Source organism: Globicephala melas, chromosome 8, assembly GCF_963455315.2.
Source record: "Globicephala melas chromosome 8, mGloMel1.2, whole genome shotgun sequence".
In the NCBI taxonomy this organism is placed as follows: domain Eukaryota; kingdom Metazoa; phylum Chordata; class Mammalia; order Artiodactyla; family Delphinidae; genus Globicephala; species Globicephala melas.
The window spans coordinates 100,036,953-100,058,419 of NC_083321.1; the positions used below are offsets into that span (position 1 = coordinate 100,036,953).

A 21,467-nucleotide genomic window follows, 5' to 3' on the forward strand; every position below is an offset into this window, starting at 1 on the left:
CCAGCCACAGAGGCATCCACAATTCCGGTCCCTAGGCCACCACCTACAGCAGTGGCTCCCACCAACCCAACAATACCCAAAATGGCAGAGGTATGCTGATCCCAGCTCCCTTCTTCCCCCACAGCAGTGGAGAGTGCAACTCAGGAGATCCAAGGTGCAGTGGAAGTGCCTGCCGTCCCTGTGCCCTAGGAGGTGAGGCCAGTGACACTGGCAATAGTAAGACACCAATAACTCCAGAGGCACAAGCAGCATTAAGGCGGGCACTGGGCTACAGCCGTGACAGAGTGCAGACTCTCAAACATAACCAGAGGCAGTTCAGGTGCAAGAAACCCCAAAAACTTGTACTATAGTGCCACTTATTGCAAAACAAAAGAGAGACCTCTAATTTCTAACCTGTTGAATCATTAGAATCAAGTTAAAAAAAATAAAAGCTTAATCTAAAGAAGAAAGGTGATTGCTTCTTCAAATGTACTGGCAGAGAAACAACTTATCAAGCACCATGAAGAACCACAGTAATACACAAAAAGAAAATGAAAATTTTCCAGAAATCAAACTTAAAGTCACAGAATATTACAGTCTAACTGATAGAGAATTCAAAATAGCTGTCATGAAATTCAATGAGCTACAAGCAAGGCAATTCAATGAGCTCAGGAATAAAATTAATGAACAGAAGTAATACTTTACCAGAGATTGAAACTCTAAGAAAGAAGCAAGCAGAAATTATTCTGGAGCTGAAGAACTCAATAAACAAGATGGACAATGCATTAGAAAGCATTGGAAATAGAGCAGATCATATGGAAGACAGAATTAGCAAGCTAGAAGATAGAAATCTAGAAATGATAAAGGTAGAAGAGGAAAGAAAATTAAGATCTAAAAAAAAAAAAATGAGGAAAGTCTACAAGAGCTATCCAACTCTTTTAGGAAGGGCAACATTAGGGTAATGGCTACCCCAAAAGGAGAAGAGAGGGGGAAGGGAGGAGAGAGTTTATTTAAAGAAATAATACCTGAAACTTCCTAAACCTGGCAAGGAACCAGATATACAAGTCCGTGAAGCTAAGAGAACACCTTATTACTTCAATGCAAAAAGACCATCTCCAAGACAAAACTGTCAAAAGTCAAAGACAAAGAAAGAATTTGAAAGTCAGCCAAGGAAAAAAAGGATGATAACCTACGAAGAGACAGCCCCTGCCACCCCCACCACATTAGGCCATCAGCAAATTTCTCAGCCGAAATTCTATAGGCCAGGAGGGAGTAGAATGACATTCTCAAAATACTGAAAGATAAAAACTGTTGGCCAAGAATTCTCTATCCAGCAAAGTTATCCTTTAGATATGAAGGAGAAATAAAGGCATTCCCAGACAAACAAAAGCTGAGGGAGTTCATCAATATTACTAGACCTGCCCCACAAGAAATGTTGAAAAGAGCTCTTCTACCAGAAATAAAAAGGCAAAAGTGCACAAAACTTTGAGGAAGGTGATAACTAGAGAGACAGAATCAGAAAATTGCAACTCTTATATCACAAAACATTGTAAACACTTTATTATAGCATAAAGGTTAAAAGGGGGGAAAAACATAACTATAGCTACTCCAATTTGGTAATGAATAACATAAAAAGGGATAATTTGAGACAACAAAAACATAAAAGGGGAAGAGGAAAAGAATGAAACCCATGTAGGCAAATGAAGATGCTATCAGCAGAAAAGGACTATTTTACTTATGAGATGTTTTTTACAAACATCAGGGTAAACACAAAATATAAATCTAGAGCAGAGACACAAAATATTTTTTTAAAAAAGATGAAACTGAGAAAAACATTATAGAAACCACCAAACTAAAATAGCAGAGAGAAACAGGAGGAAAAAGAAAAAATAGAGATACACAGCAACCAGAAAACAAAAGACAAATGATCACCCAAAATGTAAATGGATTGAATGTACCAATCAAAATACAGAGAGCTGTTGGATGGATGAAAAAACAGACGCAACTATGTGCTACCTCCAGAAGACCCATCTCAGCTCTAAAGGAAAACATAGTCTCAAAGTGAAGGGATGGAAGATGATATTCCAAGCAAATGGCAGTCAAAAAAAAAAAAAAAAAGTGGGTGTAGCCATACTCATATAAGACAAAAATAGACTTCAAATCAAAAAATATAACCAGAGGCAAACACAGACATTATAGAATGATAAAGGGAACAATCCATCAAGAAGACATAACATTTATTAATATATATGCACCTAACATAGGAGCACCAAAATACATAAAGAAAATATTAACAGATACAAAGGGAGAAGTTAAGAGCAACACAACCATAGTAGGGGACTTTTACATCCTATTTAAATCGATGGATAGATCATCCAGACAGAAAGTGAATAAGGTAAGAGCAGCCTTAAATGAAACATCTGATCCAATGGATTTGATAGATTTGTATAGAACATACCATTCAAATGCAGCAGAATACACATTCCTCTCAAGTGCACATGAACTTTCTCAAAGAAAGACTGTATGTTGGAACACAAAACAAGTCTTAATAAATTTAAGAAGATTGAAATCATACCAAGCATCTTTTCCAATCAAAGTCATATGAAACTAGAAATCAATTACATGAAGAAAGCTAGAAAAATAACAAATATGTGGAGACTGAACAACATGTTTTTGAACAACTATTGGGTCAATGAAGATATCAAAGAAGAAATCAAAAAAATACCTAAAGGCAAATAAAAATGAAAACCTAAAATCTATGGGAGGCAGCAAATGTAGTACTAGAGGGACGTTTATACCCATACAGGTCTATGAAAGAAAGAAGAAAAATCTCAAATAGACAAGCTAATCTTACACCTAAGGGGACTAGAAAAGAAGAAAGCAAAGCCCAAAGTCAGTATAAGGGAGGAAATAAAGATCAGAGCACAAATAAATGAAACAGAGACTAAAAAGACAACAGAAAATATTGATCAAATAGCTGGTTCTTTGAAAAGATAAACAAATTGACAAGACTTTAGCTAGACTCACTAAGAAAAAATAGAGGAGGCCTGATAAATGAAATAAGAAATGAAAGAGGAGAAATAGCAATGGATACCACAGAAATACAAAGAATAATAAGAGAATATTATAAAGAGCTATATGCCAATAAAAGATAAAACTAGAAGAAATCGACAAATTCTTAGAATTGTACAGCTTTTCAAGACTGAATCATGAAGAAATAGAAAAACAAAATAGCACCCAAGAAACAAAAATGTCCAGGACCAGACTGCTTCACAGGTGAATTTTAATAAACATTCAAAGAAGATTTAATATGTATTCTTCTCAAACCCTTCCAAAAAATTGAAGAGGCAGGAACACTCCCTAATTTTATGAGACCAACATTACCTTGATACCAAAACTAGAGAAGGACAACACAAAAAGGAAAAATATAAGCCAATATCTTTGATGGACATAGATACAAAAATCCTAAAACAAAATATTAGCCAACCAAATACTGTAATGTATTACTGTATACATTAAAAGGGTCATATACCATGATCAAGTGATTTATTCCAGGGATGCAAGGATGGTTCAACATCTGCAAATCAATCAATATGATACACTACATTAACAAAATCAAGGATAAAAATCACATGATCATATCAATAGATCCAAAAAAAGCATTTGACAAGATTCAAAAAAATCTTATGATAAAAAAAAAACCTCTCAATAAAATGGGTATAGAAGGAACAAACCTCAACATAATAAAGGCCATATATGACAAGCCCACAGCTAACCTAATACTCAATGGTGAAAAACTGAAAACTACCTCTCTAGAATCAGGAACAAGACAAGAATTTTCACTCTTACCACTCTTATTCAACACAGTATTGGAAGTCCTAGCCAGAGCAATTAGGCAAGAAAAAGAAACAAAATGCATTCAAATTGGAAAGGAAGAAGTAAAATTGTCAATATTTGCAGATGACATGATTTCATGTATAGAAAATCCTGAAGACTCCACCAAAAAACTATTAGAAACAATAAATGAATACAGTGAAGTTGCAGGGTACAAAATCAACCTACAAAAAAATCTTGCATTTCTATATGCTAACAATGAGATATCAGAAAAGAAATTAAGAAAACAATCCCATTTACAATTACAGAAAAAGAATAAAACACCACAAAATAACTTTAACCAAGGAGGTGAAAGACCTGTATACTGAAAACTAAAGACATTGTTGAAATTGAAGAAGACACAAAAAATGGAAAGGTGTTTCATACTCATTGATTGGAAGCATTAACATTGTTAAAATGTCCATATAACCTAAAACAATCTACAGATTCAATGCAATCCCTATCAAAATTCCAAGGACATTTTTCACAGAAATATAACAAAAAATTCTAAAATTTATATGGAACCACAAGAGTCCAAATAACAAGCAATCCTGAGAAAAAAAGAACAAAGCTGGAGGTATTACACTCCCTGATTTCAAACTATATTACAAAGCTACAGTAATCAAAACATCATGGTATTGGCAGAAAAACAGATACTTCGATCAATGAAGCAGAATTGAGAGCCCAGAAATAAAGCCAGACATATATGAACAATTAATTACAATGAAGGAGCAAAGAGCATACAATGGAGAAAGGTGTTGGGAAAATTGGACAGCCACATGCACACACACAAAAAAACAACCCCCCAAACAAAACAAAAACTGGACCACTATCTTACACCCTACACAAAAATCAACCCAAAATGGATTGAAGACTTGAATGTAAGACCTGAAACCATAAAACTTTTAGAAGAAAACAATATGCTCTTTGACATTGGTCTCAGCAATATTTCTGGCTATGACTCCTCAGGCAAGGGAAACAAAAGCAAAAATAAACAAATGAGACTACTAAATATTCTGCACAGCAAAGGAAAACATCAGCAAAACAAAAAGACAACCTAATGAATGGGAAAAGATATTTGCAAATCATATATCCAACACAGTGTTAACATCCAAAATATAAAGAACTCAACAACAACAACTCGATTGAAAAATGGGCAAAGGAACTGAACAGATATTTTTCCAAGGACATACAGATGGCCAACAGACACATGAAAAGATGTTCAACATCATTAATTATTAGGGAAATGCAAATCAAACCCACAATGAGATATCATCTCACACCCATGAATGTGCTATTATCAAAATAGAATGATTATTATCAAAAAAGCAAGAAATAGCAAGTGTTGGAGAGTATGTGGAGAAAAGGGAACCCTTATACAATGTTGCTAGGAATGTAATCAGTGTAGCCACACTGGAAAACAGTATGGATAGTCCTCAAAAAAATTAAGAATAGAATTACCATTACCATATGATTCACCTATTCCACTTCTGGGTATTTATCCAAAAAATACAAAAACAGTAATTTGAAAAGGTATATGCACCCAATGTTCATCTAGGTATTATTTACATTAGCCAAGTTATGGAAACAGCCTAAGTGCCCATCAGTGGAAGAACGGATAAAGAAAATGTGGTGTGTGTGTATACACACACACACACACACACACACTAGAATACTACTCAGCCTTTAAAAAAGATGAAATCTTGCCATTTTTTGTAACAACACAGATGGGTCTTAAGGGTATTATGCTAAGAGAAATGTCAGATGGAAAAAGACAAATACTATATGATTTCACTCATAGATGGAATAGTAAAAACAAATAAAAACCAAAATCACTACAAACCCAACCAAACAAAACAAACATGGAGATACAGAGAACAGAGTACAGTTGACCCTTGAACAACAAGGGTTTGAATCGTGTGGGTCCACTTATTCTCAGATTCTTTTCACTAAATACTTACTACAGTACCACACAATCCACTGTTGGCTGAATCCCCGAATGTGGAATTTCCTATAAGGAAGCCTGACTGTAAAGTTATATGTGGATTTTTGACTGGTGGAGGGTTGCTGTCCCAACGCTCACATTGTTCAAGGGTCACCTGTAGTAGTTACCAGAGAGGAAGGGGCAGCCGGAGGGCGAAATGGGTATAGGGAGCTAACTGTATGATGAAGAGAAACTAAATTTTTGGTGGTGAGCACACTGTAGTATGCACAGAAGTAGAAATATACTGTTGTACACATGAAAGTAATATAATGTTGTAAACCAAGGTTGCCTCAATAAAAAAAAAAATCAAAAAATAAAATTAAAAAGAAGAAAATAAAAAGAGAGCATTCACAGCCTTTTTATGCACCTGAGCTTCTAGGCAGGGTTTGAAACAGGAGGAGGAATACGGAAGCCCTTGTAACACTGAGCATATTCATGAAAAATGTGTCCTCATAGTTGATGGAACTCCATGAGGTTACAATTCATTTAGTAGGATGTTTATCTTTGAAAATCGATGTTTACATTTGGGATAAGATCGTTTACAACTAAACTCCCCATGATTGAGGGGGCTTTGCCTCATCTTGTATTGCTGGGAAGATTTCAAAGGTAATAGGTTTTGAGGAGCTGAAACCACTCGCTGAACTTTGGGCTGGCTTTAGAGAGCTAAAGGTCATCCCAGACTGTCCTCCTGAAACACATCCTCAAGCCCGTAGCAATGTGGGCCAATGCATTGCTTCAGAAACAAAATTCTATGGGTTGCCAAGTACTGCCATCAGACTGCTGGGGAGGGAGCAGGCCTAACAGAGTATTAATTAACACTCAATTACACAACCATCAACAAATATATTGGATGCTTCCCATCTGATAGATATTGGGGAATTGTTTGAGGTGCTGGGGTTGCTACTAAGAACAATAGAAGGAGGGGGTAAATAGTGCTTTGAAGAAGGATTCAGAGGAACAGAGGAAGGGATTTAGATTCCCATCTAAAATGGAACTGGAGGATATGTAACGAAGAATCTCACGCATGCTCCCTGAGAAGAACAGAACTTACTGAGACTGATTTCCCATAAGTGCCTGATTTACAGAAGGTTGAGACTTACCTCTTGACCAATGAACATCCAGCAGGAATCTCTCCCCATGCTCAAGCCAATGAACTTACTGCTTGGACTCTGGCTGGACTTACCCCTCTTTGCACTCATTGCCCATAAATACAGCTCACCCCAAACCCTCAACAAACATGCCTGTATCTTGCTACAGTATACATTTTCCGAATTGCAATTCCTCTGCTCTTCCTGAATAAACTCAATTTCTGGTCATTCAAACTTGCTTCGGTTTACCTCTTAATTTAGGTTGACAGAACAAAGCTAGGATCTGGGTCATATGCGTGAGAGGGCCACCTGGGATAGATTTCACTTTCCTTCTCTTTCCATTGGACTATGGAGCTAGCCATATTTAGCATGTATTGCAAAAATTTCGTTTGGGTTTTTCCATAAGATGGTACAGAAAACCCGAATGAACTTTTTTGGCCAACCCAATGGTTTGCATTTTTGCTCCACCTATGCCAGACACTCCATAGAGTCTGATATATTCATTCAGCCCTGAAAGGTGGTATTGTTAGGAATAAAGGAACTGGGCCTTCGTACATTAACTTCTTTATTGAGGCCCATTTTATGGTAGCAGTATCATATCAGTTTAAAATAATGCTCCTATGAATTCTGGGTTCAAATGACAGCTCTACTGTAATATGCGACTTTACCAAAGTATATTAACTTTCTGTACTTCATAAGGTTGCAGTAAGAATAAAATGAGTTAATGTGTGTCAATGGCTTAGATCAGCACTTGGCACAAGAAAATGCTCATTACCTATTTAATGTAAAAATTATAATTATAGTAAATTTTATTACATCAAGAAGGACAGTGGCTGAGGAGTCCCAGAGGGTGACCAGCATCCAATGAACCAGAGCCTATTGTGGAAACAAGACTGCACTGAGAAGCAGTTATAGGATTAAACTGAATTAGGAGTGAATATAAGACTAAACCTCCTTTACTCTCAAATATAGTTACAAGAGGAGCCCTTTGAATAGGAAGTTTTCAGGAAGCGCAGAAACAAACCTTAGAGAGGAGTACTTTGAACTGCTGCTGGATCAAACTGCTAAAATGTGGCAACGTGTGCTCTCTTGAGCCAGAGGGTGGCCAAGTGTGAGAAAGCCTCCGGGCCTGTGCTACACTCTGCCTGTGGTTTCAAAGCAGCCAATGCCTCAGGGTAGATGGCCAGTCTTCAACAGCCCTAGAATAGAAACTTGGTTTCATGGATAATATTAGAGAAAGTACACTTAACTTCTGGCCGCCTGCTGGAAGAAAACCCAAAATATCTTTTCTTATATGCTGAGGTTAGATAAATTATTGCAGAGACCATGCAAATAGGAAACATAGGAACATAGTTGGGAAATTCAGGACTCATGGGAGAAGATTTCTGAGGCTTTTAACAGCAAAATATTACTGTAGAAGCTTAGATTTCATAAGATACAAGGGGAGCTCCTAGAAAATTCTCACTGTTAATACAGTGAATTTAAGAGGAGGAAGATAGAAGAAACGCTATGTTGGTTGACAGGAGAAATCTGAAGTCTCTCAAGTTGACATTCTGAACCCAAAGCTCAGCCTAGCTGAGAGGCACTGAAGTACGTGTGGCCCAGCAGCCCAAGTCCTGCACGCAGTTGCAGAGGCTTCTAAGACTGGGAAAAGTGGTACCAGGAAAAGCTCTGTTTTATCTTTCATGTGATTTTTCTCTTTTGTCTCCTTCAGGAACCAACCCGACCCCATTCCAGCCTGGGTAACCCTCTGTCCAGGAATAAAATGAGATTTGGTATAAAACAAAAGAAAATTAAAATAATGTAGTAATAGGCAGGGTTTTACATTTTAAAACAGAGTATGCAACATGACAATAAGCCAGGGAATTATTCTGAGAAAGAGTTTTCCAAATTCCTTTACCTTTCATTTATGATGGAACCTGGGAACCACCTATTGGACAGTTCTCCTATGGTATAAAGGGAATGCCTCACCCCACCCCCGTCAACCTACAATGCCTGTGATAAGAGAGGGTGGGGGCCGGGGAGAGGGAGCAGAACATCACAGTGTCTCAAATGCCTGTTGCTAAGAGGCGGAGAAAAATTCACTGCACTGACTGTGGTGATTTGTTTGGATTACAAGGGAACTTAGGTTGCTGCTACTCAATGAAGAGAAGAAGAACTTTTTTTGAAAACCACAGGATATGCTGGAACATCCTTAGTACTCTCTTGTCCAACAGACTTGTTCAATAGAAACCTGCAACAATGCAATAAGGACAAAACCACCAAGGGTTCAGATCTTACAGGAATGAAGGCTGGACTATGCCATCAGGTCAAGAACCCTGTCCAGCTGAGACACTGGCAGAAGTGAGAGAAGGTGGAGCAGACACTGTGAATGCATCTGTGAGCATTATGCTCAGCCTCACGTGAGTTACAGGAGTGGGGCCTTCAGTGAAGATTTTACATTGCTTGCTCATTTCAAGGCTCTCTCTTGACTCCCACCAGAAACAGCCCTGGGGGTAGCTATTCCTAGTTTGGGGTGATAATATGACTGAATCTCTATCATCTTCCAAGGTTGTAATGGAAAGTTTCTCATTCCCCGTGCTGGGAATGCAGTTTCCACCTAAATGAAGGAGAATGGATGCTGAGAGGTAAAGGTGGTGGAGTGTACAGGTTTTCTTCCATTTACCCCTTTCAGATCAATTCTCTACCCTTCTCCATCCTGCTCTCTGACCCACTGGAGATTCTTCTTTTTTTTTCTTATTTCCACAATCCTTTCTTTGACAACAATAGACAATCATGGTAACAGGTCTTTAGGGAGCTTTATTCTCTTTAGGTATTCAACTAAAGATACAACAGCTAAGGGAAAATTACAATCTTTATATTATGTGGGGGTTTTTCTTGATGGTTTTGATTTACCATACAAAAACATTTACTTCTGTATGTGGTCAAATGTATCAATCTTTTCTTTGGCCTCACCATGCAGCTTGTGGGATCTTAGTTCCCCGACCAGGGATCAAACCCTGGCAGTGAAAGCACCAAGTCCTAACCACTGGACTGACAGGGAATTTCCAAATCTATCAATTTTGTCCTGTTTTGTGACTGATGCCATGATTAGAAAAGCTCCCTCTATCACTAGATTATATAAATATTTCTAAATATCTTTAATATAATAGTGAGCTTAGAATGAGAGAGAGCTTTGGGATTGTATAAATACTGGATTCAATTCCAGCTCTGCCATTAACTAGTTGTAACAGACTGTATTTTCCAAAGATGGCTACAACAGTATCTCCCATATCACAAGCTCTTCTACAACTTACCTACTCTCCAATCAAAAGTGGAACCTGGGCTTCCCTGGTGGCGCAGTGGTTGAGAGTCCGCCTGCCGATGCAGGGGACACGGGTTCATGCCCGGGTCCAGGAAGATCCCACATGCCGCGGAGCGGCTGGGCCCGTGAGCCATGGCCGCTAAGCCTGCGCGTCCGGAGCCTGTGCTCCGCAACGGGAGAGGCCACGGCAGTGAGAGGCCCGCGTACCGAAAAAAAAAAAAAAAAAAAGTGGAACCTGGCGAGGCTTGTGATTCACTTATAACCAACAGAATGTAGCAGAAGTGATGATGCACGACTTCCAAATGTGATGCAACTTCCACCTTGTTAGAATATACACTTGCCTTTAGAGCCCCTAAGCTTCTGTGTAAGGAGCCTGGGCCTCCATGCAGTACAGGGGTCCAAGTCATATGGAGTCCATATGTAGGTGTTCTGACCAACAGCCCCAGGTGACATCACAACTTATATGAGTATCAACTGCAAAAATGTAGACGTGAAGACACCTCTGAATAATTCCAGTCTCCCACTCTCGAGTCACCTCCAGCCTTCAAGTCTCTCCAGCTGCGGTCGTAGACATCATGCAGCAGAGACAAGCCATCCCTACTACCTACTTTCTGAATTGCTGACCCACAGTACTAGTGAACACAATCATTTTTTATGCATCAATAATAACTGGAAAATTGTGTGATACTTGTTGAGTTAACCCAATTAGCTTCTGGGCAACCTCTTCTTCAGGTTTTTCATCTATTACATTGTTTTACAATACTAGCTACTTCATAGGAAGTTGTGAAGATTAAATGAGACCATTTATGAAAAGTACAAAACATGTGTCTATTGCACACTAAGAGGTCAAACAGTAATAGTCACAACAATTAAGAAGTAAGGATTTTATTACATTTAAATCTTTAATATATGTGAAAATTATTTTGATTTAATGCATAAGGTTGCATGTATTATGTACCAGTCAACTCCAAATTAACCTTTAGATTAGTAGGCAAATTACTGTCTTTAAAATGATATGTGAATAAAAAATTTGCATATATGAAAAAAGAGCTTATGCTTATTTCAGGATTGATACTTGGTGTGCTATCATGGGGGTAAAGAAATTTTCACCTAGGTCTTATTCTGTTCATTTGTTCAAGTTGGAAAATGGAAACAGGAAGAATATCCCAAGATGGGGTAAACCAAGAGAAAATTCTCTCCAAGATTACAGCAATTTTATCTAGGCTGTAAGGAAGCCTAATAAAAAAGATTCTCACCATTCGTGAGGAGCTAATTCACACACTACGTGCACTGTCACTCAGAGGCACCAAAATGTAACTGCATTTTCTAACCCAACCTCATCTTGTTTTATTTTATATTTAAAAAAAATTTTTTAATTAAAAAAAAATTTTTTGAAATTTTTGCCCACACCACGCGGCTTGTGGGATCTTAGTTCCCCGACCAGGGATCGAACCTGTGCACTCGGCAGTGAAAGCTCAGCATCCTAACCACTGGACTGCTGGGGAATTCCCTCATCTTATTTTAGAGCTCCATGCCCTATGATGGCAGAAAACACTTGGTCTTCTCAGCTTAAAATTTAGAGGGGGAGTAAAGAAAGCAGGGAGGTCAGGGGAAATGTTAACAGTAACATGGTCTCAACTGGAGACTGGCTTTAGTCAGAGCCCATGAAAAAGCTCTGGCACAAAAATTGCACTGCAGGCTTTTTCCAACCTGCCTGCCTCTGGCACAAGCTGCACATGCAGCTTGATGGAAGGAGTCGGCCATTTGTTGGCTGAGGTCTTTGCTCTAGTTGGGAGTTCAGCATCCAGGCGAGGCAGCTCCCATCTGGCAGAGGGCAAATCTCCAGAGAAGTAAATAGCTGTGAATTGTCATAAGCCAACACTCAATGCAGCTGGGTCGCAGATGCACTGATTAGCAAAAAGGATTTGGGCAGGGCACCAAAATCAAATCAAAATCATCCACTACATAATGTAATATTCAATGCTCTATTGCTGAGAATGCCAATGCTTGTTCTTGAAAGATCAAGGAAAGATTTTATAATTAGAAACTTCTTGTTCAACAAAGCCAAGTTTTGTCTAAACAATGATTCACAAATATTTTTAAAGTCTATTTTGAAACCCAGTGAAAAACAATGATCTCTCTCTCTATTTTTTTTCTAAATGATGTTTCCCAACCCCATGATTCAATGGGTGAGAGAGCCCACATACAGCCAGAAATAAAAATATGTTGTTTCCCCTAAATGTCCATCGACAGATGATGGATAAAGAAGATGTGGTACTATACACAATGGAATATTACTCAGCCATTAAAAAAATGAAATAATGCCATTTTCAGGAACATGGATGCACCTAGAGATTATCATACTAAGAGAAGTCAGAAAAAGAAAGACAAATAACATATGATATCACTTGTATGTGGAATCTAAAATATGACACAAATGAACATATCTATGAAACAGAAACAGACTCACAGATACAGAAAACAGACTTGTGGTTGCCAAGGGGGAGTGGGTTGGGAGTTTGGGATTAGCAGATGCAAACTATTATATATAGGATGGATAAACAACAAGGTCTTACTGTATAGCACAGGGAACTATATTCAATATCCTGTGATAAACCATAATGGAAAAGAATATGAAAAAGAACATATATATGTATAACTGAATCACTTTGCTGTACAGCAGAAATTAAAACAACATTGTAAATCGACTATACTTCAATAAAATTTTAAAAAATATATGTTGCTTCCCTAACTCAAAATATCCATGTTACATTGGCTTTTCCAACCTGCCTGCCTATTTTGAAAAAGTTATCTACATGTCTTTCTTCATCCCAGCTAAAATCCCAGATGAGAATTCCTCAGGAAGGATTATATTTTCAGGCGCAGACAAAGGCAGAGAGTACACCAAACTCTTCAAGTAGAGGGGTAATTGTTTTACTGTAAGAATTTCATGTGGCATAGTAAGGGAGAGAAATGATCGTGGAAATCCAGGACCAAGAACTGTAGTAAGCTTCATTCACAAGAAGAGAAATGTCAGGGTTATTCTATACCCAGGGAAGCTTCACCACCTTGGCCACAGGTGGGTTGTTTCACCACCAACGCTACACAGTTTCTCTCTGTCTATTTGTTCCATTCCGTGTCACCTGCATCTCTTCCCACCCCTACTAGCTTCTGCTATATCATCCCTTCTGTTTACTCATAACTGCATCATACATAGGACACCCTGTAACTGGAACACTACCACATGGCATCTCTATACATACTATTATCTTAACTTGCTTTATTATCAACATTTTTTTCACATTCTTATGAGAGGAGACTGACCAGCCACTCTGGCACAAGGTTTCCATTTCCAATTCAATAACCTAGTTCAACCATGTGCTACCTGGCTACCTGTCCAGGAAGGGCCATGATAACTCCACCCACACCAAACTGTTTCTCATATCTTAGTTTCCACAAACTGAAATGCCCCTAAAATTTTCCTTGATGCCTCATCCCTTTGCCTGTCCAGTTTTTTCCTGGACTGAGATTCCTCCTAAGAGCTCTACCAGAGAAAGATGTGGCTCACGTTGCCAGAAAATTGGGAAACTGGAGTTAGTCTTCTTTTATCTCCAAAACCCATGGGCAAAAGGAGAGTGCCAGGTGTCAGAGCTAATCAAGAGAGAATCCCAGCCCAGAGGAGTGGGTATGGACAAGGATAAAGTATGATCACAGAATTCCCAGGACGAGCTTGGGATTATTTTGACCCCAGTCTTTGCATTTCCATATAGGAGATAATAAATAACCAATTTAAAACCCAACATTATTCATGGCAGCACCATCGTAAGAAAACCAAAACGCTGTGCGCGGGGATTTGCAAAGCTTCCGTCTAGTGCTCCATCATTAATGAGAATCAGTTATCTCCTAGTAGCCTCCTTATGATGGCTACTCTTCACTACCAGCTGGCTTTCTCACTCTCTACCATTGGTTAGAAGTGGAGAGCAAAATACAGGTTTGGGGGAAAAGATAAGGGGGATGGTGAGTTGAAGAATAATCAAAAATCCAGGAGACATGCAGAACTAGACTCCCTCAGGGAGGTTGCAATCGTTTTTATGTTTGCAACAGATGAGCTCTGTCCTCTTTTCAAAACTTAAGAAGTTGATGTCCTCACAGTTGGTCATACACGACAGTTTTGAATAAAAATACATACTCCACCCTGAGGAGGTGAAAGAAAGGGAATATAACTGTAATGACTCTGTTTTCTCCTACCATATTCCTAGGAATAACCTCTTTTCAGAGACTCACTGATCTTTCTCTAGACCCAAATGAGCTAAAAGACAGAGTCTATCAATTACTGACCCAGAGAGTGGATTTTATTTCCTAACTTATAAGGAACACTCACCTTTCCTTTCCTCAATGCTGTCTTAAGGAAAAGTCCATCTTTGCCCTACCCTCTGCAGGACCACCCCATCCTCACCCATCCTACTCACCCATGTATTCCATGGACAAAAGCAGGTAACTGTCTCTAAGGGGAAAAGGTGGTTGTTTCTCAGTCACTTTATACCCAACACTACCTTTTCTGGTAAGTAAGTAAATGTTTTCAACAGCACAGGTCTGGTGGTACTTCAGGGTGCAGGACCTCATGCCTTCATAGCATATCCCAAGATGATATTTTTTACATTTATAACACATCGTCGAAGGCTCTGCCAGACACAGAAAGAGGTGCTTAAAGGATGCAGTATGGAGAAGGTTCTCCAGGCCTGGGGGCTTCCCAACAGGAACTTACTATTGACTAGTGGTTCCCAACTTTTCTAGGGACCCTGATCCCTTTGAAAATCTTGTGAAAGCTAACTTATACAGACATAAATCAAATATTGTATATAATCTCAAAAGGTTGGAGTTCCTGTAAAATTTATCTATGGTCCCCAAGTAATGAACCCCTTATCTAGCCTAATGATTTTGTCCAGTAATGGGGAAGAGGAAGCAAAGACGGGGACTTTAGCTTCCTTACTCCATGAAATGGACTAAATTGGTCTGGGAGAAGATCAAACTCCTAGGATTCTATAGTAGGAATGGATAACAGCTTTCTTAAAAGATGGAGGGGAAGGTTTACTACAAAAATGTCATCAATAACCTTTTTACCAAGGACTTTAGACTAGCTGTGGTCATACCTATCAGATGTTCAAGAAATTCACCTGTGGAAAGAAGAAGTTTCCCTGACATAATCACACATGCATCGGCCAAAGCCCCAAGAGCCAATTCTGGAAATTTCTCCTCCCCCCGCATCTTCCCATCTCTTAATCAACAACCAACCCTTCCTCTGTCTCCAGGACTTACCCTTACTCATGCAGACCAGAAAGACTATGCACAGCAGAAAGAGAACAAACATCCTGGGACTTTGGTCCTGTGCAGTTGCCTGTGGAAGGTACTGGTTGATCTCCCCCAGTGTTCTGCCCTTGGGCTCTTCAGCTAAATCATAAAATTTCAGTGACGAACAGTACCTCGATGTTCCCAGAACCAACCAAACCACCAACTGGAGTCTCAATGCCCCTAAGGCATCTATTTAAAAATTCTCCTCAATGATGAATATATATATATATACACACACACACACACAGACACATATACACACACACATATATATATATATATATATATATATACATTCTTTATTCATTATTGTATAGCTAAGCTTTGTGCTCTGTAAGTCAAATTTTTTCCCCACATTTTAACCTTTCAGATATTTCAAGACAGGATTTGGACACCTTAGTTCCTTTTAGCTCTCTTCACTAATCTCAGAATAATATCAGATTTGTCTTTGTCTCACTTAGACTGAAGCACCAGGAATTAAGTTCAGGATTCCAGGTATAGTCTGAATGTGGGGGAAACACTGAGTGTCCCTTCTGTGGTGTAGGAAAGGGACGTTTCAGCAGAAAGGTGAGATGTGCCTAGTTTGCCTTCAGGTGTTATTAACTAATTCATGGATTTTTTAAAGCAAATATTTTCTACACACATACCAAATGCCAACATCACAAAAAGAGACGTCACCAAGTGAACCAGGCCACTAATCTGTGGCCTCACAAAGACTTGAGTCTAGTTAAGGAGACCACAAGTACATCAAGCACAGTTAGCTATGGGGGCCTAAATGAGAGACATTCAAAGTTGACTGCCTGACCAGGGAAGGCTTCCCTGAAGAAGGGATAGTTGAGCCGGACTTTGAAGGCTAGTGATGTGTTAGTTAGAAGAAGTGAATAGGGACAGGCGCCCAAAGGAACAGCAAATGTCAAAATACAGAGATGTCAGGCAACCTGACACACTGGGATGACAGCTGGTCATGTGGTTCTAGAGACATGGGTGAGCAAGAAACTCAGAGAGATGCACCTTGTTGGAGGTGATGGCATATGGGTAAAGAGAGGGGCTCAAGGGGACAGTGCACTGCACTTGTTGCTGAGATTACTTTGTCCCAAGCACATAAAATGGGATCTCTTGCTCACTATTGTGCAATTGCAAGACACCAATGAAAAGAGTCATTTTTCCCAGGGCTGGAAAAGACATTAAAGTACCCACTCCTCTGTACCAATACTGAATTCTAGAAAGGACATCTCCCTTTATCCCGAACTTAAGCTTGGTACACACATGGGTTCAGATCCTGGCTCTGCTGCTTGCCAACGTTGTGACTCTGGGTGAGTTACTGACGTTCAGAATCATTTTCATCATAGGATTGGTATTAGTAGTATTTTAAAGTCTGTGAAGAGAGAAAGCTCATATTTGTTAAGGTCCTGGAAACTATCAAGCACTAACTCCCTGCGCAGTGCTTAAAATTTCAGGAGAAGCCTGGGCCCTTTTGCTAGGGTAGGTGTCAGAAACTGAAGTCAAAAGGAGCCACACGCAGGAAAGGGCACCTGTGCGAGAGGCAATGAGGTGGAGGCTGTAACTGTGGTTTTGGCATCCAAGGGCCAAGAGCCTGGCTGTGAGGATGATGTTGGGAGCATCCTGTCAGGTGTTAAGTTGCAGCAAGGCTTACATTTGGCTTTGGGTATTGGAAAAGATGGAAAGATTAATTACATTGTCTTCTAGAATAAACTTTGAAGACATAGTCAGCTTTAGAACAAACTGTTTCATTTGCTTTGGGTGGGTTAGCAGCTGGGAACTAGCTGAGCTCTGATTCACTGAGACTGGGTGAGAACTGGGTCCCATTCTCATAGCTCAAGCGTGAGGTCATCCATGAGCTGATGATGCTCAGTTTTATATCTCTACCTCAGACCTCTACTTTGAGTTCCAGATTCACATCCACAAATACACATTCTACTTTAGAAGGTTCACACATGCCACGAGACATTGTTTACAAGAGAAAATCTGATGGATGAGATACTGTGGTAGAATGAGAAGTAGATCAGAGAACCTCTTGCTTGGGTGGAGTTGCAAAATTCTACAATCCTAACTGAAAATAATCCCGTAGAAAAGAGATTCAGAACTCAATGGGCCTTCCAGAAAATACCTGCCAAGGGGCACCTTGCAGGAAGAAGAATAGAAACTGGGCAAACCCTCTGTGGTTTAACCTAGAATTTTTTCTTCCTTTGCTATGATTCTAGACTCACTCGCCTTAAAGAAAGAGAAGAGAAAACAGGTGACAAATAAAGGCTCAGAAGTATGCCTTCTTGATAAGCCTTTGGAAAGTCCTGAAAAATGCTATCTAGTTCCCAACATCTTCTCCTGAAAGATGGAAGAATAGAAAATGAGATTCAAAGACTTCACAATCTTGATTGCCATTCTAGAATCAATTCTTTTCAAAGGAACAAATTCCCTCATGTTTAAGGCCTCTCTTCTTAGGCAGAGATGGGCTCCACACTCTGGTCATAGAAAAGGAACACTATAAATTTTGTGGCATTTGAGCTAAGACTTTATTTCACCCGATCTTTATCTGATATCTAAAAATGTCATACTTGAGATATTTTGATGAACATATTGTTCCTACAACTAAAGAACATGTCGTTAAAATGAATTCATGAGAGAAGATTCCTATTGCCTCTAGCCAAAGTACCATAAGCTCACTGATGGGTTTCAGAGACTGACAGTGCCAGAACTGGTCATAATTTTCCAGTGGTTTACCCATGGTGAACCTTACCTGAGTTAACTTTTGTAGAGACAGATACCTAAAGCATGGGCAAAACTGGCCAGATTCACAATATAAATTTCCTAAAGATCGAGCCATGTGATAATTCTAGAGATGATTTCACAGCCCTACAAAGTAAACAGTCCCTGGCCTTGGAGAACAGATTTCTAGTAAAGTGAAAGAGTTCTGGGCTGAGAATCAGAAATTCTAGGTGGAAGGCCCAGCTTGGTCATAGATTATACACCTTTGCATCTCTTTCACTCTTCGTTTTCTCATCCATGAAGTGTGGAGCTAGGTGAGCTTTTTTTTGACTTATTCGTTGCTCTGCTCTTACACATGAAACTGTGCCTGGTCCATAAAAGCTCTCAATAAATATTAGTTGAATGTATGAATAAATCTCCAAGAGGCATTCAATCAAGATGGCTTCTGGAACTAGAAAGTCTTGCTCTGAGTACTGGTGCTATAAGTCACTAGATATGTGATCTTGGGTAAGATGCTGGATCTCACCAAGCCTGTTTCCTCCTCTGTGAAACTGGGATAAGAATGATAATATCAAAGAAGAAAAACAAAAGAAAAAAAAGAATGATAATATCATAACTGCATTAATAATAATTACTATGATGAACACTATATAAAAAACAAAGTTAACTTCATGTAAGCTCCAACATTTATTAATTATCATTCTCTGCTATGGGGTGGAGAGAGCATGAACTTGAGCTCCCAGAGGAAACCTTGTGTGATTGGTTCCCCTTAGGCATGAATAATCCCTGCCCTATGATGAAGAGGAAGGTTTCTTCTTGTGGCCTAAAGACTTGTGCTTGCAGACCCTGGCTTCTTTTCTTCCTGTATAACAGACTTCTCTGTCAGGATGGACAAACACTTCTTGTTGCTCTCATCCGTCTTCTGCTGCATTGCGGGTGAGTCACAGACTTGAGTGGGCTCCAGAGACAGGATCTAGGAAGCCCCATGGAACTCCATATGTGTAGCTGGCGTCCAGGCGGGGCTGAGTCTTGACCACGTTTATACGGGAGGGGAAGCCAGCCTTCAGAATGCTCCCTGGGCCTCCATGCCAACTTGTCTGCCCTTTTCAACATTCTGCCATTCCCCGCCAAGGGCTCAAGCCGCTGTGGCTGCCCCATCATAGTGCTCCCCACTCTGTCCCTACCATTCCCCATAATCAAAACTCCTAGTGAGATTTTCCTCAGGACATCCTTTCCATTTATAAATCTGTATCCCATCTGCTGAGCCTACAATGAATAATTTTGTAGCTGGTTTTAGTGCTATCAAGGGTTTTTGATGCCCTTATCAGGGATTTTTATATTACAACAAGTGATTGCAGGAAAGAAAATACTGGATGCACTGGAATCAGACAGATTAAAAAATGTTTCAGTCACTGTCTTAAATTCTCTGTATCTCTGGTTGCTCACTAGAGAAATGGGGAAATCCCTACTTACAAGGCTTTTGTGAGGATTAAATCAGATACAAAGTAAGAGAACATGGCCCATATGAGATGCTCGATAAATGTTACTTTCTCACTTAGGTGCACCCAGGAGAGGTGTTTTTTGTTTTTTTTTTTAATTAAACCTGTATTTTGACCAGTTCACCCCACAGTACCACAAAAAATGGCACTGACTATGATATAATTCATGAGGCCTTCACGTAGATTCAGTTCCAAGTTAAAAACAGAGTATATCACCTAACAATATGTAAGCCGCCAATCTCAGAAATCCCATCGTAGTAATGCTAGCACAGGTAAAAGTTTAAAGCTCTCAGCCTCATTATCACACTCCTACCTACAGTGCTGCCAGGTAAGCCAGGCCAGCATTAACAGAACCATTTTTAAGCCGGAAAGCCATTTAGCCAGAGGCTAAATCTTTGCTCAAAGTCACCACGTTAAAAGGGCTGAAGTCGGGACCAGAAACCTTTAACTCTCACAGAGGCATTTCTCCAGGATGTGGAGTTGGTGAGAGATCCAGCTGCTTACTCCCGGATCCCAGCCACCAGCTCTTCACCTACCCGCGCACCACACCCCGCACCCCAGGCCTGGATAGGTCTAGCTTCTTCTAAGTCCCTGCCTCCCCTGGCCTCACACCAGCTCTGTGCTCTCCAGCAATGACACCCCTGAGATGCATAACATGCCCCTTCGCACACAGACAGATCGCTGTAGAAGGGGCTTCGGTGTCTGTGCTGCTGAGAAGCATGAGACATGCGTGATCTTAAAGACCTTCCAGGGTAAGTTAGAGGAGGTGCTGTGAGATTCCCAGAAAATTCTTAGGCGAGTACTCCACCAATTTCCTATCTCAGACTAAGGCCAACTCAAGAGAGGAACCAAAGTGCCGTATACCCCTGGGCATGGGTCCCTGTGCATGCAGACAGAAGAGGACCTGGGGAAATGAGACACGAGGAAGAAGCATCTGTACAAAGAGTTGAGGGTTTCCAGGGAACTTAGGCAAATAACCCCTGCAGGGGACCTGTGATTTCTTCATCTCCCTGCCTGAGTCCCCTTGGGAAGTACAAGATGGGAAGCCAACCCCAAACCTACCTCGGATGCCTAAATAAATTTTTACTGACAGGACTAGTGCCAGGTTTGACTTGTCTTTAAAGAACTTAGATCACTGGCTTATTTTCTATGATTTCTTCTTATTACAGATAACATCCTCCAGTTATCATATATGGTGTGTCAGAGATTCTGCAGAGAATTGACATACGATCTCAACGATGAACTTATGTTCATACATGCTGCAACTACAATTATTGTAACTTCAAAAATCTAAAATATTTTTTCTCCAAAGTTGTCCCTTTAAAATGTTATTGATGTTTCTCTGCCTTCACAGTCTGCCTGCCCTTGCTTTTCTGCCCTGTCTGTCCTGGAAGGACCCCAGCTCTCTCTGTAATTCAGTGTTATCCTTCCTGGTGCCTCAAGCTTGGTTCCTACCTCAGTCGGAGGATAATGATTCTGAACAACAGATTTCTCCCATTACAGGGTCTGGCATTTCTGTACTTCAGGAGGCCTCCCCCAAGAGGCCCAGTAGAAAACTTTAAAACAAGACCATTCTAGATCCTTGTGATTATCTTAGAGAGTGGAGGTGGACTAGAAATTCTTATTATGGCTATAATTAAGCAGAAATAGCAACAAAACAGATGGTG

General features: G+C 39.8%; 1 protein-coding gene and 1 pseudogene across 1 annotated transcript; one reads left to right on the top strand and one right to left on the bottom strand.

Moving 5' to 3' along the window:
- Positions 1-14,286: 14,286 nt before the first annotated feature.
- On the bottom strand, positions 14,287-15,564 carry PATE2 (prostate and testis expressed 2). Its single transcript, XM_030840657.3, has 3 exons — positions 15,545-15,564; positions 14,782-14,910; positions 14,287-14,423 (listed from the first exon to the last, which is right to left on the bottom strand). The coding sequence occupies exons 1-3, from the start codon at positions 15,552-15,554 to the stop codon at positions 14,287-14,289; spliced, it is 276 nt and encodes a 91-aa protein (XP_030696517.2). The 5' UTR covers positions 15,555-15,564.
- Positions 15,565-19,188: 3,624 nt separating this feature from the next.
- On the top strand, positions 19,189-21,135 carry LOC115844860 (prostate and testis expressed protein 3-like; annotated as a pseudogene).
- The last annotated feature ends 332 nt before the right edge of the window (positions 21,136-21,467 follow it).